Source organism: Perognathus longimembris, chromosome 24 (genome assembly GCF_023159225.1).
Source record: "Perognathus longimembris pacificus isolate PPM17 chromosome 24, ASM2315922v1, whole genome shotgun sequence".
Classification (NCBI taxonomy): Eukaryota; Metazoa; Chordata; class Mammalia; order Rodentia; family Heteromyidae; genus Perognathus; species Perognathus longimembris.
The window spans coordinates 27,355,252-27,373,287 of record NC_063184.1 but is presented as its reverse complement, the minus strand read 5'-3'; the positions used below and the strand labels follow the sequence as shown (position 1 = coordinate 27,373,287).

At 43.9% G+C, this 18,036-nt stretch overlaps 1 protein-coding gene across 1 annotated transcript in view; it reads right to left on the bottom strand.

The window, feature by feature from the left end:
* Window positions 1-18,036, bottom strand: part of Lrba (LPS responsive beige-like anchor protein) — a 417,455-nt gene that overhangs the window by 2,253 nt on the left and 397,166 nt on the right. The window contains exons 53-55 of the mRNA XM_048333588.1: window positions 5,471-5,572; window positions 4,575-4,771; window positions 1,261-1,412 (exon numbers count right to left, since the gene is read on the bottom strand). Coding sequence (XP_048189545.1) covers window positions 1,261-1,412; window positions 4,575-4,771; window positions 5,471-5,572 — 451 coding nt within the window. The remainder of the gene's footprint in view (window positions 1-1,260; window positions 1,413-4,574; window positions 4,772-5,470; window positions 5,573-18,036) is intronic.

Here is an 18,036-nt window from a genome sequence, read left to right as displayed (position 1 = left end):
AATGTAAAAACACGTCAAAAAGAAATTATAAGGGAAACCAGAAAATACCCCGAGTGGCACTGTGGCTCAAGTGGTAGAGTGCTAGCCTTGAGCAAAAAGAAGCCAGGGACAGTGCTCAGGCCCTGAGTTCAAGCCGCAGGACTGGCAATAAACAAAAAACAAAACAAAATACCCTGAGATGAATGAAAACCCAACATGCCAAAACTCTCCAAAATATGCCAAAAGTTTCAGGCTGATAAGAAAGCAGGGAATTCACAGGTATAAACACATACTCTGTAGAAGAAGAGAAATCTTTACACTTTAAGGAACTAGAAAAAAAGAGTAGACTGCATCTAGAGCTAGCAGAAGAAGAGAAGTAGATGCATAATAGGAAAAAAATCATAAAACAAAAAAGAGGTTGTTGAAAAGATGAATAAAAGTGACTAAGGAAAGGCCACTCCAACAGACTTTGCAAACTAACAAACAAGATTGTTCACTGAGTAAGAGAGGATCAGAAATCATTTCAGGCCAACAAACTGGACGGTCCAAATGAAGTGAACACATTGTGAGAAACAGCACACCAAATGTGAATTGTGAAGAAACAACCGGAATAGGCTTCTAACTAACAAGGAGATTGAATAAGGAATGATTAAAAAAAAAATACAAAACAGAAAGGAATAAAACAACTTCTAGCATGAAGTCCTGGGCCACACAGCTTCGCTGAATTCTATCCAAACCAGAACGGGGGGGCAAGGAGGACGCGGCCCCCGTCATTCCATGACGAGCCCTTCCTTACCCCAAAGTCAGCAGAAGACCCCACACTGTCCTTGTGCACGTGGACCCCAGTGCTAACAAACTAGACTCGGCAGCAGATTGGAAGGCTGATCCACCACGACCAAGTGGGGGTCCCCGCCCCCCCAGAGGAAGATGGCTCAATACGCAAGAATCAATATCCCACAGAATGGACACAAAGCCCACAGGAACGTCTCAATAGAGGAAAGGCGCTTTGCGAAGTTCCGCCTCTTCCGGTTACGTCACGCGGCACAGCTCCCGACACCGTGCTGGCTGCTCGAGAGAGCGACAGGAGGCCCGGGCCCACGGACTCGGGCGCCGGCCGCTTCGGTGCTGCCCGGCCCGGCCCCCGGGGCTCCAGCCTGTGTCAAGGCCACCACAGAAAGCTGTCCCCCGCCCCCCCAGACTGGCTTTGGAGGCCACAGAGGCATTGGTTTCTAGAACTGCATCCCGCCCGAACCCCTCCCCGGCGTCCACGGTTCCAGCTACCTCTGGTCGAAGGACAGGGCCATGGCGCGGATCCCGGCGTCGCAGCCTGGGTAGGTGAAGAGCTGCTTGAAGTCCGACACCTGCCACACCATCACCACGCCGCTGTCGCCGCCCGTGAGCAGGTACTGCCCGTCCCGGCTCAGCTGCATGGCCTGTGGGACACAACAAGTCGGTTGAGCCCCGTGCGCAGGGCTGGAGCGACCGCAGAGGGGGTCTGAGGAAATGAGCCGTAGGCCTGTGTCCCAAAGGTCAAATGACAAGGTCAGAGCTTCCACAGGACTGGGTTCACATTTTTAGTGGTAGGAAAAACTGCATTGGGCGTGACACAGCAAGGGTGTACGACTCCAAACTTGAGTGCACATCAATGAGGTTCTGTCCGAACCCGGCCTCACCGCCGTCCGTGGCGACTTCCACGGCGTCTGCGAGAGGGAACGCAGAGCCCTCAAAGCCCACACTAGGCGCACTCCCCACTCCGTGTCCACGCGTGCCCTGGGCCTCCCCCCACAGCTGGGGCCCGCAACACCCCTGGCCACGGTGGACGGGAACCAAGGCTGCGCCGGCCGCCAGCCACAACGAAACCCAGCCTCCGAAAACCACCTTGCCTTTACCCTGACACTTTCATTTAAAAGAACAAATAAACAAACAGCCCGGGGCTGTTTCCCACTCAATCGCTTCATACAACTGCCAACTTTTCAGTCTTAAATACAGCTCATTGTGAAAAACCCCAAATGACACCCAAGAAATCAGAAGTCCGCGGCTGGAAGGCAGTTGCCTGTAAGGTGTGTTTTCTAAATCTTATTTGCTGAATGCAATATTAAGGTTTGCAATAGGAAGACCAATCGGTATCTCGGCACCGTGTCTCTCACTGTGGCGAGCTCTAGGGGCTATCTCGGAGCTGCGGTGAAGGCCAGGACAAATAATTATTTGCTACAATTATAAAATTGAGCTGATGAAAATCCATTAACCTTATGGTTATGGTTCACTTGCATTTGAGACTTCAGGCTTTTTTATTGGATAAGTGCTGTATTAAAATAGAAATTAAAACCATTAATCTTTGATCCTTTGTTCTAGTAAAGCATCTCTAATCCTGCTTCCGTCTAGAATGATGTAAGACCAGCACTTTTAGGACTATACATTTAAATGAGCCAGGTGCTCCCTGCCCCCCTCCTCCCAAGGTGAGAAAAGATTTCCTCAGACCCAGTGCTCCGTAGCTACTCAGGGAACAGAGCTCTGAGGATCATGGTTTGTAGCCAGCCCAGGCATGAAAAGTCTGAGAGAGAGACTCTTATCTCGAATTAACCACAAAAGCCCAGGGGCAGTGCCCAGGCCCCGAGTTCAAGCCACAGGACTTGCAAAAGGAAAATTTCCCCTGCCTTTCTCAAAAGGAACAGTCAAATTCCTGCAGTGTGAGAATCCAAGTACAGCATTACATCCTGTCTTCCACCAAAGTAACATCGTGTGGCCTTGATTCTAGCCCGCTCGTGGGGACCCAGGGCAGGCTGGGTCAGGAGAACCCCGGGGCGCGTGATGCAGCCCCGCGTGTGTGGAATCCCGCGTGTGCGGACGCCGGGGCTGCGCTCGCCTTTAAGGAAGTGCCAGCAGCCGCCAGGGTCTGTTGGGAATGACCGCATCCTAAAACGCAGCCCAGGAAAAGGAAATAAATGAGTCCCTGTGGATGGAATGGCGGTTACCCTTTGTTTACGATGAAATAACGTCGCTGCTCTGGTAGGGCTGCCTGCTTAAATTTAAGTTATTCATGAAGACATGTGAACATGTCTGCTTGGTGCACAACGCTATGCTGTCAACTGAAACGCCACAGGACAATCTGGCCTCGCTCCTAAGGGCAGGCCCCGGCTGCCTACCTGCTTGGAGGGCTCTTGACATGTTAAAGGCATTTCCTCTGGGGCGAGCGCTGTGGGAGGGGCCGGCAGCACCCCCTCCTTCCTCGCACAGGCTCGGGCTGCCGGCTCTGGGATGCGTCGGTTCCCTCCACGGACTCGGGAGCAGGGGACAGGCAGGGCCCCTCCTGGGCCAGCGTGCTTCAATCACGCCGGTGCCACTTGCCAGTGAGCATGATGAAGTACACAGGGCTGGGAACAGGCAGGGGGCGTTCAGGCCTGAGATCCGGTGGGAACTATTAGAGGGAACGCACGATGGCCGCGGGGCAGAGAGAGGCCCGTGCGTGGGAACCGGCGGCCCGGCCACCACGGGGCCCTTCCCAGGGCCGCCGGCCTCGCGGCAACGCCACGCCAACAGCGGTGGACAGCCCGGGATTTCAAATGATTTCCCAGATTTATGAGTACAGCTGACAATACAATCGCGACTCGGAGTGACAGATTATCAACATTATTGCTGCAAAGGAAAGGCGAAAGGAAAAACCCTCTGATGTGTACTTGGCTTAAATGAAGTATTATGGGAAAGAAGGGAGAAATAAAAACAGAACCGGAGTGTGTCTGCGTGGGCCCTCCCGCAGAGGCCGCTGGGAGCAGAGCCCGGGAGGCGCGGGGGGGGGGGGGGGGGGGGCGGCCTGCTGAGCAGTCAATCCCAGCATGCGGCGCGGTGGGGCCCTTGGATGTGACCAGTGTCTCTGTCCCCTATTCCGCCTCACCAGCACAGGGAACTCTGGTTGTGTCATCGGTGTCACAGATACTCCATGGCGGGGCAGCAGTGAGGAAGACACTCAGCGCCAGGCCACGGCGCCCTGGGCGGGCGGAGGCAGCTCTGACTCGCCTGTTTGTACCCCATGTCCTGGGTCCCCACTCTATACAGAGGCCACATGCACCTCCCCCCCCACCCCCCACGGCGCCATTTCTTCTAAATCTGCTCCCCAAAGCCCAGTGGTGACGAGGGAAGAATCTGCACAAAGCAGCTCTCAAGAGGACAGCTGGGCTCTCTTCTCTCCTCTAAGCTCCGGGCCCGGGAGTTCGTGGGGCCACGAGGGGGGAGGCTGCCTGGCTCCGTGATGGGCTGTGTGGTCTTGCGAACACTGCCTGCCCCCCCACCCCCAGGAGGCCTAGAACCCCCAGCCCCCCTCAATGCCAGAGAAAAGCCAATGATGTCATCTGATTAAAATCGCTGCAACTCAATTGACTACTGAGCTTTGATATGTGGGAAAGCACAGTGTGTGTGGGGGGGGGGGGTTCTTAACCCCACGTTTCCACACTGGCAGCCAGGCTGGCTTCACCGGGCCGTGGCCTCCCTGAGCGAGCCTCGCTCGAAGCCCAGAGGAGCTGCTGCGGGAGGAGGGACGGCAGGCACCGGGCACCCCCGCCCTCCCCCCACTCCCCACCGAGCACACGCCCGCGGACACTCACCCTGAGGTGATCGTCCGTTTCCACGGAGGCCTGGAGCTTCCCGTTCACGCTGAAGGTGCAGAGGCAGCCGTTCTCGTAGAAGATCACGCAGTGGCCCTCGCGTGAAGCCTGGATGAGCTTGGGTTTCAGGCAGTGCCCGGGGCCCTCCAACGTCCTTAACAGGTCTCCGTTCATGGAGTGGATGAGGCAAGGCCCTTCTGAAGAGGAGGGGGAAGAACAAGGGGCAAAGTTAACCACGCACTGGAGAGAGGGCTGGGGCACTTGCCTGGCATGACTGAGACCCTGCGTTCATCGCCTGCACTACACACACACACACACACACACACACACACACACACACACACGCCATCTGAACCTTGCACTGGTCCACACTGCAGAGGGAGAAAGCCTTGATGGGCTCACTGGCCTCGTCCACCGGGCGTCTACCCAGCGGCGAGAGGCAAGCCCTGCCCTGCGGTCTCAGGTCCTCAAGAGACAGGAAGCGCCTTTACGAAGCTCAGGGGCCCAAGGGTGGCGGTTCGGGCTGGGTGCCGGACAGACGGCAGGAGCCAGGGGTCAGTCGCTCACAGAAGTGCTCCCGTCTGGAGGGGCTTTTGTTTAGAGCATCACCAATTCTTTGGAGCAGTGCTGCCAGGAACATTCCATATCCATGCTGCCCGCCACAAAAGCCCCACTCGTGAGAACACTGCACATCCAAAATGTGGCTACTGCCACCGTGGCGCTCACTATGGGACTGTATTTAATTTTAGCTAATTTATATTTAAATAGCTCCATGTGGCTCATGGCTACCATAACAGGCCAAAGCGTTAGAGAAAGGAATCCACTTCATCTCTGGTCACTTGACACTGGAAGACACCAAGCCGTGCAAACACTCGCCGCACCAGCACCGGCTGTACCTTGAGAGCCGCTCAACACCAGGCCCAGCTCAGCGCAGACGGCCGCGCAAGTTATCTCGTAGTCGTGGCCTGTCAGAATGGCCCGGGGAGTGGTGGTCTCACCTTGAGGAAGAAACAAACAAGGGAAAGGACAAATAAAGATCAAGCAACGACCTTTCCATCCCCATCACACCCAAACCTTCCATTTGTCGTTTGAGAATCCATCCGCTAGTACCAGATTCAATGGATACGCATGCTGTCCAGCGTCCACGTTGAAGGTTCAGGATGAAAGATGAGGATGTAAAATGCATTCTAAAGTGCTGTGGACACTAAATAGAAAAGCGTGTCCCTTGGGCTGGAAGTGTGGCCCAAATGGTTGAGTGCCAGCCTAGCAACAGTGAGGTCCAGAGTTCAAGGCCCGGTTCCACCGAACAATAATAATTATGAATTATTATGTTGGTCCTGGTGACTCAGGTCTGTAAGCCTTCCTCCTCAAGAAGGCTGAGATATGAAGGACTGAAGTTTCAAGGCAGAGGGGAAACCTTTATAAACAGGCCTAACGAGCAGGACTCGGTGGCCATTCTTGGATTCCCAGACGGGTTCTACGGTACATTTATTACAGAAGCTGTGTAATCCAAAGGGACAGAAGGGACCAAAATGTAGATGGCTGATGACTACACAGGTCACAACAAGCGTTCCCCGCTGTCCCCACCCCGTCCCACTCTGCACCCAGTGAGGGCCCCTGCTGAGCAGCAGAGCGAGGCCAGGGCAGGAGTGGACAGGGGGCCTAGTTTCATTTGATTTCAAGTTTTAAAACTTCTTTGGAGAAGCATACCCGCCCTTCATTAGGATGTTTACTTGGCATTTTCCAAGCTAAAAATAATTCTTAGCGCAATTTTTCCCCCTTAAAAAAGTTCACAAATTTGGAAACATTTTCAAGGAAAGAAGCAAATAGCATAAAATAATCTGAACTACCTAACTTTCTGCCAAGAGTTCTGCCATGAAATGTAGAAATACATACACTGTATTTGAAAAAGTTAACAGCACTTCAGCCCCGATTCATGGTTTCTCCCTTTCCCATGAAAATTTAAATTCCACAAAAAATACCATGCAATGTTATTCTTGAAATTACTGTCAGATTATATCTGCTGTCAACTTTTTTCTTCAGGCCAACTATTAAAATCATTATGATCTAAGGAACACAGTTTTGATGTGATTGCTCCTTTTTGTTTTCATAAGTAACCATTTTCTTGGATTTACATGAATTGTCTGTCTACTTTCAGTGAATGTGAAGGAGTGTGGAAGAATGAAAGCCATCTACATCACAGCCAAGGTAAATAAAGGCCGGATAGATCGTGGCTACCTAGCGGACATTGTCACGTAAGCATGTTGATGCTTTCTTTTCTGGATTTCAGCACAGTTTCTCAGGAACACAGGGAATGAAGGGAAAAGATTGCCGTTCAGTGCATTTCTTTCTTTAATGTAAAAGAGTTGAAATACCAAGAGTCTGCGAACCACTAAGGCAGAGTTTAGAAAGCTGCATGATTAGCCCCAGAAGGTGGGTTAAGATGTAAGCAATGTCTTTTGTAAAACTCATTAAGATATTTTATTGGTAGGCTTTATTTACAATGTACTAGTTTCCTAGAATCGGAACAGCACCATTTTTCACTCTACAAATCAGAAGACACAGATGCATACAAAATAGAGAGGGGAAAAAAAGGGATTTTTCTTTTCCTAGTGCCTGATCACTAAATAAGGAACTGGTGAATGTTAGGTTTCGCTTCAAAGTTTGGCAATGAATTTCCTAATCCAGGAAGCAAGTTAGACAGGTCAGGAAATGGGGGGGAGGGGAGATAGATGGAGGGATAGACAGATGGATAGATGGAAACAGACAGACAGATGGGAAGGAAGAGACAACAAATTACAAACATAAGGAGACATGATCATTAAGTTCTTCACAGTAACAGGTTTCACAAAGACACACTGGCGTCCAGTCAAAACACAGTGCATCTCATCTATGTTGGTCTACATGGAAGGTACACTGATAGCTTCTAAAAAACCCATGCTGGACCAAACAGGAAAAAATTTCCTTACAGAAAAGCTGCTCTGAGTCTGGCTTCCAGGCTGATCTGAGATCCCTGTCTACCTCGCTGTATAGATCAAGCAATGTTCACCATTTTCTCCTTATCAGAAAGAATATTCAAAATAACAAAGGTTTTCCTAAGTCCCAATAAACCAAGAATTTAACTATCATGGCGTGCGACTTTGATGCAAGTACGTGACGGGAACCACCGGGAGTGAAAGGGAGGGGGAGATGGATCACGGGAGCAGAACACAGGCTCTTGCTTGATAGCAACTGACGCTTCCTACGTCCCTGCAGCCGCACTGCTAACACATTAGCCTGGATCATAGCAGAGCTCACGAGGCAACATCTCCTAGAAAGGCACAGCTGCTAACACACGGCGTGGAAGCCCAACCTCAGAAGGGGCAACGGGCTCTGGCAGGCTCCTCTGGCTTCACTTCCGCGGTGAAAGTGCAGGGGAGACCGTCAGGCCATTAGATGGTTCTGGCCTTGTGTTACTTTTCAAAGATTCCAAAGCTATCACCAGTGTCTCACTGAAGTCTATACCAAATAATAGCAAGAGAAGGTCTTTGGGGAAAACAAACAGGCTTATTCTGATTTTTTAAAAAATGAAAGAAAAAGAAAAACAAGCTTGCAACCATTAATGAAAACAAACAGCCAGTACCTTTGCTTTCTGGGCTAGTAGGATCTACCAAAGGCTAAATCACAAAGCAGAACAGATTCCCTTAAGAGCCTTTTCAAGTCTTACTGCTTGAAAAATCGTCATGGCCTTCAATAATGTGGAGAGAAAAATTTATCTTGCTGCTAGGTTAAGAAGCTACACTTCAAACTTCTTAAAGAAAAATAAAAAGAGAAAAAGGACAGACTTCTAGGACTTCTTTGAAAATCTTGAGCAATAACTTCAAAGGAAAGGGGTCTTTGTCCAGAGAACAGGTTTATGACTACTGATGCAAATCCAGCCCGAGAGCTGAAAAGGGGACTCCGTGCATCTTTATGGAAGGCCTTAGAGGAAGATGAACAAGTCAAATGAGATTAAGGACAGTCCAAAGCCTGTCATGAAAGCCAGGACACACCAGCTCTTACTGATGTGCTTTTCTCAGTACATAATGCTGAATATGTCAGGACTAACTTACAGACCCTGGGATACCACCTCGCTTGTCTTTAAACAGCACAGAACTCGCACAGCACCCCTTTAGCATCTATACTGGACTGGGCCTTAAAATATTAGCTGAATTATTTCTAACACCATTTGGCAGCATGGCAAATGTTGTTGTCAAATATGTTTCTTTGGCATTCTCCTAGCATTAAATATGTTTCTCTACCAAATGGACTCTGAGCCACTTAAATTTTTATACCTGGAAGTAGAGAAAAGGAAACAGTGGTTCCTTTAGTATACTGCTCATAAATATCCAATGAGGAAAGTATTGCTTAAGGTCTATCATCATTAAGGCAAGCAGGATTAGTAGTCCAGATAAAAATGCACCAGACATGAACTTCTGGAAAAGTTTGTAGTGCTTTTAAAAAAATGTCTTGGTATATTGTGCATCATCTCTTCATCTTAAGAAGATCAATTCATTTTAAAATGCACTGTAAAGTTCTGATTGGCAACCTAAATATGTTGTTATGAGTACAGTGAATCCCTATAATTCATTGATTATTTCTCCCCAATAATGTCCATTACGAAATGAAGTGGGCTCAACATTCTCCTATTGCTTACTCCTATCAAATGAAATATAATTTCCAATACATACTTCCTTTCAATGATTCCTAGGCAGTAAGATGACATATCTACTGCTCATTCCTTCACTCTTTCATTCACATAATAACATGTACTCATACAGTAGTATTATGTGCAATAATTTACTAAGGAAAATTAGGCCAAGAAGAAATATGATTTCAAAATTTTTATGTTTTCAACATTTCCTCTAATGTTTAAAATTTTGCCAACTTGAGGGCCTGCTCTTACAGTTTTGAGAAATGGCATTTGATTTGCAATGTCTGCATTTGAAATAGGCATTGGTGGCTGGGGTGGGGCTAAGAGGTAGAGCACTTTTCTTTGTACGGATCTGGGTTCATTCCCCAGCAGGGCAAAACAATAAAAACTAAAACCAGGAAATTAAATGATGTTCCGATCAAATCTTAACAATCTTTCTATAAACCTGAAAATTATAAATATCCGAAGTTATAAAGGTCAAAAATACCATACTGAAGTCCAAACTACTTATAATTGCTTTGCGTGCAAAATCAATACTTAACAACTAATTACTAAAGTCAATAAGCAAAAACGGAATGAATTCTCCATAAAAGTACACTCTAGTACCATTAAAGAAAAGTGAAACAAAACATGAAGCTCAACTTTGTTAAAAAGATTTCAGAGAAGTCATTTGGTTAAATGTCATACATACTAAAAACAAAAACTAAGAACATAATGAAGTTCTTAATTATATACAAATTAAACACATCAAAGCATTTCGATACTACACAAGAGGTGCCAGTCATTTGCTAGAGATGGACATTTCTATTTTGCATGTGATGTTTGTTCTCTGTTAGTTACCGTAGAGTACTACCAAGCGCTCGTGTAAAAACTGAACACAGCTTTCTCATGTGGCTCGCCATAATGGTAAATCAAGAAAGGAAATGGCTCTGCTGAAGAGGAAATGGGACTAGCCATTAAATGTTCCTTAAACCTTTCCAATAACTTTCTAATTTTTCACCGGGAATTACACTACATTTTAATTAAGCGAAGAGAAACAATTTGAAATTTGTTCTCCTCCCCTGCCCCTTTACTCCACGCATTCTGGTGAAAATATGTTAATGTCATTAAACAAAGAGACCAGATGACATGGCATAGCTACATCTGGGGGGCGGGGGGCAGCACCAGAGAGAAACTTAGGTAGGCCTCCTCTTGTAAAAAATATTAAGACAAAGTAATAATGGCATAAAAATCCATTATAATTTTTTCACTTACAACATGTCTCCTCCTTGTTAAACTGGAACCATCCTCTAATATTACACTAAAAAATAAGCTTGTATGAGAATATGCCTACAACTGTACATACAATAATATTTTAAAATATGAAATCCTAGGGGTTAAGAGTTATAGCTCAGTGGCTGAGTAATGATTAGCATGAACAAAACTCTCAATTCCACTCCTAGCATGTACACACACACACACACACACACACACACACACACACACACACCCTCTCACCTAGGTCGTGTCATGACACTTATCATAAGAAAGAACTCACTTCGACCAAACGATCTTCTATCTTTGTGAATACTGATCTTATATCTTTGTAGTGATGGGACTGCATCAAGCTCTTCTCTGCTGATAATCTGATTAAATCCAGGATAGTTTAGTGAGAAAGGGGCCTCTGCAGCTGGGGGGGGGGGGGGAAGGAGGTAGGGTGCAGCTCAGAGGTACAAGTGCATGCTTACTGTGCATGTAGCCTTGGGTTCTGTCCCTGACATCTCAGTCAAAAAGTGGGAGATGGGGCTCTGTCTTAGAGCATCTTAGTTTGAGCCAAGACTTCATGAGCTGCCAACGACGTCAGCTCACTTGGGTCCATTCTACTAAGAGGATCCAGGACATTTAGACCCTGGGGTGAAAGGAAAGCCCTGTTTCTAATCTCTGCATCTCATCCATTGAACAATGGGTAATAGCAGGCAGTAACACACGGGGCTTCTATGAGGACCATGTTAACACACAGTGCATGAGGGTGGCCAGCAAGTGTCTAGCACCTATTAAACGCCATCTGTAGCCGGAGTGGCTCACACCCATGATCCCAGCTACTCAGGAGGCAGTGATTAGGAGGACTGTGGTTGAAGGCGAGCTCAAGCAAAAAGTTATCTGGATCCCCATCTTAACCAGTAAATCAGCGAGGAATGGTGATATAACCCTATCATCCCAGTTACAGGGGAGGCAGAGGAAGGAGAATGGGGGCCTGAGCATGCTCGCCAGCAAAAATTTGAGAGCCACTTACAAAGTAACCTTCAGCAAAAAGGCTGGTGGCTCTAGTCACAGAGTGACTCCTAGCAAGCGTGAGGCCTAGAGTTCAAATCCCCAGTCCTGCTGAACCTCTTCTGATTTTCAGTGAGGGTACAATGTCTGAATAAATGCTGCCAAAATGCCAGAGATGATTCTCAGTATTTTTGTTTTTTTGTCAAAAAGAATATATATTTACATATAATGATTGTATATAATATTAACAAATAAAACAACATACAATACAATATATACCATTACATATTATATGCACATATGTGAGATATGCATATGTATACATAAGATACATATATACATGTGTATGTAGATACATATATGTATACTACATGATACATATATGTATCATCTTGATTTCTAGAAATTACTTTGATCTTTCCCCTTCTGCCTTGTCTTAGACTTTCCAACCTTCCCTGACATACCTACTAATATCTAATAACATAATGGCCAAGAACAACTTGTGCAAATACAAGACAGCAATCGGGCACATGTCCCAATTTAATATTTCTTGTCTCTCTCATTATCAAAGTAAAATATGTCCATTATAAAACAATCATATAATTCAGAAAATTATAAGTTAAATGAAAATGTCGTGCATATGGGTATCTGCAACTTAACTCTCATAAACTCCCACTGATGGAGATGAATGTATATTCACATTTATTGATAGGCAATATTATGAGTTTTATGAATCTCATTAAATATTAAAATTGGAACCTATTTATCCTAACTACTCAAATTACTTTAAACTCTTTGTAAAAGGTCTTCCTTAACATTTTTTAAGGTTCTTTTGTTACAAGTACATAGGTAAGGCACTCTGAAAGTAATAGAGGATTTTTGCATCTTTAGGTATTAAAAACATCTTGACCTTTCACCCCAAGGAAATAAAGAAATCTCTTAGTTATGACACAATAAATAAAATACAGCAGTCTCTTAGTTATAGTCTATAAGAATTAAAGCTAAAAAGCTCAATTGTTAGGTAACCGTAAGTCATAAAATAAAGAATTCAAAGAAATTCTTTCCTACACAAAAACACTTCAAATTTAAAACCTGAAAGTTGACCAAACCTATTTAAGAACAAAAATTACTTTAAAAAATGGGCAACTAAAAAAGATATATATAATGATATACTTAAATAGGTAATGGTAGTATTTAAAAAGAGACACGAAAATTAGCCTGTAACCTCAGGAGGATTATGCATTGTAAGGCCAGCTCCTACAAAATTAGCAAGGCCACGTCTGGAAAACAGAACACAAAACAAAGGGGTTGGGGGTATGGCTCAAGTGGCAAGGACCTGGGTTCAATTCCCAGTACTGCAAGATAATAAGTAATAAATGTACTTTTAACTTTTGTTAGTAATACATTTAAAGTTCTGCTTTATGCCATATAAGTGAGCATAGTGCATGACAACTGAAGCAGCAGAAAAACAGGGGACTGTGGCATAACTTATGAAAGAAATCAGATATTAAATTTTATAGAGAAATAGTTGTGTTTTCATAAAATGTTGGGACTATCTATAGCGCACTGTGAGGCATTATATACACTGCTATCATTCAATCTCTTTAATGAAATAAATTTTGGGACGTGGTAAAGTCATTCTAATATGTATGTTACTCCAGAGGCCTAGTTCATTGTATTTCTAGAAGCTTTACAGTACAATCACACATATGGACCCGAGTGTGCACACACGTGCATGCACCAACACACCATCCCGGGGCATTCTAACAGCATACAAATCCTACTTTTAGATCAGGAAGGGGGGAGGGGCACGGGTCTCAACAGTTTCAGGGAATTAAGTAAGTTCCCTCCAAAGAGGATGTAGGTACACACTTTTCTTTGAGGGCTAAGACCGTGCTACTCAATTGACCAAAGGAAATGGGTACTATCTTAAGTTAATTCTAACAACTGTTTGAAATTAAAATCCCTATTGGAACACCAAGTATCTGACCATTTCCCTCAGTATGGCCCCACTGAAGTATATATACTAAGACACTTGGTTTCAGTTCGAGGGCATAAATCATCACTTCTGTGCTCATATTTAAAAAAGCGAAAGCTTACCAGTTGAATGGTATAGTCATTTTTCTCTGCAACCAAACAAGGTAAATAAATGTGATATATTGGCACATCACCCCACCACTGTGCATATGGTGCACATTAAGGTTGTATTCATTTGCCATATGAATATAATTCCTTTTACCACATCTACTATTAGTTACAAGCAGTAAATACAGAGTTGTTTTGCTGGCGCTCGAGGGCCTGCATTACATCATGGGGCAGCAGGCACCCCGGACCTTCTGGAGAGTTTCAGAGACATACTTTTAATGTCACCTGAACGGAGCACTGCCAACAGGCTGCTTCAAGCCCCTACTCGATGAATTCCTCAAGGACAAAGAAAAACACAGAGCAGCCTTAGTGCACTGGAGCACCTCGAAGGCAGGGCCTGAGAGAAGCTCTGGATAAGATACCAGCGGGAACTCACGTCCTCGCCAAGGAATCGGGTCAGGAGTCACAGCCCCGGGAGAAGAAGGTCAGTCTCAAGAATGTGAACGCATTCGACACCTAGCGAATCTGACGAACCGGAATTTCAAATCTCGTCTCAACCGTTTTCTCCAACTGCAGCTTACTGAAGAGCTTCATCTGTGAGATCAAGAATTGATCTTAGGACAGACTGCACGCTTTGTTTATGAGGTATTTAGTGTGCTTTTTCTCCCTTAAGATGATTAATTGTAAACTTTGAAATCTACAGAAGGGTAGGGGCAATAGAAGAAATGAAGGAATTTCTTCTTAAAAAATGACATGGTTCAACATGTGTACCTATCCTGTCATTTGTGACCCAGAAGTCTCTACCATCTACAATTAAAAACAAGGTCCACCTGTGTTAGCAAGCGCTGATTTTTCAGACTTCCCAACATCAAGTCCCCCAATGCATCCAGCAGATGGTGCTCTTGGCCCCCTACCAAGAGAGGAGCACAGATTGTATGAAAGCCACCTATATTTTGGCAAGACAAAGAATAAGGGTTTTATCAGTAGCTTCAGTGAGACATATAACACTTTATAATAAAAAGAACATAATTCCTAGAGATGTGCAAAAATATACATATGCATAAGCACACATGCACAGGGGCTCCCAGTAAATAATTCACACCTGGACACCTTCCCATACCACCTTTCCTACAGACGTGATGAGTGGTCGGTGTGTGTATCGGTGGTATTTATAGTCATGTGGCAAGATCATTCTAAATTCATTAAAAAAAAATTTAGAATGCCTTAAAGTTGGAATTCATTTTTAATTATAGCAGGAATGTCTCATTAGGGTGATACTAGTAAAATTAACAACAGTAGGATTTACGGTAATGACTTACGTGATTGATGAGAGAATAACAAAATGAAGTTTTAGACAGAGGAAAAAGCAGGGCAGCACGGCTTACAGTCCTTAACAAACAGCTCTGTGGTCTGTTAGTGCTGGCCTTATGGTTAATAAAACCTTCTTTCTAATTAACGGTGCTGAAATATTCTTAAAGAACAGAATCTTGCTATGGGAAAAAAAAAGTTGTTTTTTTTTTTTTTTAAGTAGACGCCATTCCCATAAAGGAAAAAGCTGACATAGATTAGCATGTCTGATTGCAAAGAGGGGGAAAAATGCCACCTTTCAATCAAATCAAAACCAGAATGCAAGAATGGAAAACTACTGAAATGCCACACACACAAATCTATGCAGCGCCCTCCTGGTCAGCGACCAGCGCTTCTAAAGCTAATTAACTGGGCTTAAAAAAAAAAAATACTTCCTCCCATGCCTCACAAGCATTTTGCTTTGAAAATCCTAGTTTATGATTTATTAACATAATAAGAATAAGCAAGACAATAAGTGCTTTGTATATTTTTATCTTCTCTATCTAAATAAGATCATTCACGGTTTAAAGTGTTTAACACCAATTGAATGCACGGGGCAGCACATTTTCTCTGAGATGTGGAAAAGGGCAGTTTGGACAGAATTACCTAGAGGAAAAACAAGTATGCCAGGTACAGTACTAAAAAAGAGAGCACTAGGTACTAAAACAAGTGAGTGTTAAGGCGCAGGGGGCTGGGAGGCTGGGAGAAAGCATCTTTCACTGGAATATGCCGCTAATTTCATAAAACATCCACAACGAAATGGAGTCCTATTTTAAGCTTCCTCCTCATTGGGAAAGTGCATTCCACAGCAGATAACCATCACACACAATGGAGTGAAAGATGAAAAACGATCTGCAAGAAGGGAAACAATGTCATCTAGGCAGGTTTCAGAAAACATCCCAGTCCTTTTTCTTAAGCCCCAAATTATACTATTTCTATGTTTTATTTACTTCAAATGAATCTGATTTTGTCCAAATAATAGGCACATGAATATCAGATATATGACAGTTTTAAATAATATGTAGCCATAAATTCCCCATTTAAGAGAAAACAATGTATGACCCTTGGAAGTAAAATTAGTATCTATTTTCATGACTTAGAATTAAAACAAAATTAAAATAGCTAAGTGAGATGTATACAATGAAGAAAAGAAAATATCCTAAGGCTTTTATTATTATTTACTTATTTTTCCCTTCAAGATAGAAAAAAAAAGCCTAAAATCAGCAATAGAAAGTTCAGCTGCAAGTACAGTAGAGCCCAGTGCAAAGGCTGCACGTAAAGGTCTCTTCTGCAGTCGGGAGACACAGGCGGGAGGGCCGAGACCGAAGTCGAGCAGCACACGTCTGGGGCCATCCACCAGCCAGGAGAGGCTTATGAAATGAACCGGCTTGCGGGAACGTTTACAACAGTTTACACACAGTCAAAAAAAAGGTCTTTGTGTTGCTTACCATTTGTTTTCAACATACTTGCATGGGGCCCAGTCGTTTTTCTATAGTGTAATGTGTGTAAATTTTCATAATATGAAAAAGCGCTTGTTTGTCTCTTTCCCAGATTCATCCTTCACAGCTAAAGCAAAATTAAATTGGGGCCGTCAGATGTGGCCAGAAAGGGTGAGGTTCCCCCGTTGAGAAAAGCAATTTAATTTAGTCACAATACATTATGATTTTCTAAAATTTGTATTAGGTGTGTTGTACTGTTCTATTTTTTTTCCCTCCCTTCGTGACCAGCGTTCCCAGAAGGTGATACTCACCAAACTACAGAGGAGAGCACCGACACAGTGCATTATGGAAATCTCACAATTATACTATGTGCAAGATGGCGAATGTGCTGATTTATTGGCTCTGAGCACCCTTGCTTCAGATAACACCTTAAGTTACTGTTGTTTTCATTTTACAGACAAGAGAGAACCACAGTGGAGCCGGGAACTCAGGTTTTCTTTCACTACAAATCTTGCTCTTTGCTCACATGTCATTTCTTTTTTTAAGGGCATGTATATAAAACCATACACAGGGCATTCTGTAAAGTATTAAGATATACAAACATACATTTAAATATATACATATTATAGGCATAGATAGATACAAATCTTTCCTCCTGGAAAAATTTTCTAATTTTAAAACACTTTAATTTTTGAAATGCAACAGAAATTGCATACAAGTGTAACTAGTAAGTCTATAGCTACTTCTCAGTACATTGGTAGTAACTAGCACATAGAATGTGATTAAGTCAAGTAAATAAAAAACTCGAAGACTAACATCTGTCTTTGTGTGTGTTTAGTCTGCTATATATGCATGAAACATGTTCCATTATTTTGAGACAAGAAAAGTTCCTTTTAGGTATCTTGAGATAAATAACAACATATTATCTATGTCAAATCTGGATTTGCCAGAGAAATTTTAGTGAATCTTAGAACCAAATTTAAACAAACAGGAAGAAAGAAATTGAAAGTAGTCACTCAATCTAGGCCAGAAAGGAAGAGAAACCAAAATGTCAGTGTCCACAATGAAAAGAACAGGAAGTATTTTCCAAAAAATATGAAAAAAATCCCTGAAATTATGTTTAATTTTTTTTTTACTGTAATTGCATGTGAAGCTGGGATGTCGGTATAAACATGTAAACTTCATTGATCTGATGGTAAACTATATTGCCCATAGTGACAGGAGCTTAAAATTAATTTTCAGGTACTAGGCCTACAGGGTGTTATCTCTGTTTTAACAAAAGTGAAAAATAGATGTTGGAAGTTAACTGAATAAAAATTGTATATAAAATTTACTATCCAGGTGCCAGTGGCTCACTGCCTATAATCCTAGCTACTCAGGAGGTGAGATCTAAAGATAGCAGTTCAAAACTAGCCTGGGCAGGAAAGACTCTTTAAAACACCAAAAAGCTAAACGTAAAGCTGTGGCTCATAGTGGGAGAGTGTTATCCTTGAGCAAACAAGCCCAGGCCTTGAGTTCAAGCCCTAGGATGGGCACCCTCCCAAAATAGGGTTTACTTACCAATCCAAAGTCTACGGTGAACAGAAGAAGAAACAGCTTTGCAAAATATTTTGCATCTATTTTCTTTCAGTGTTTGACTAAGTTTTTGAACAAAGATTTATTTCACTTT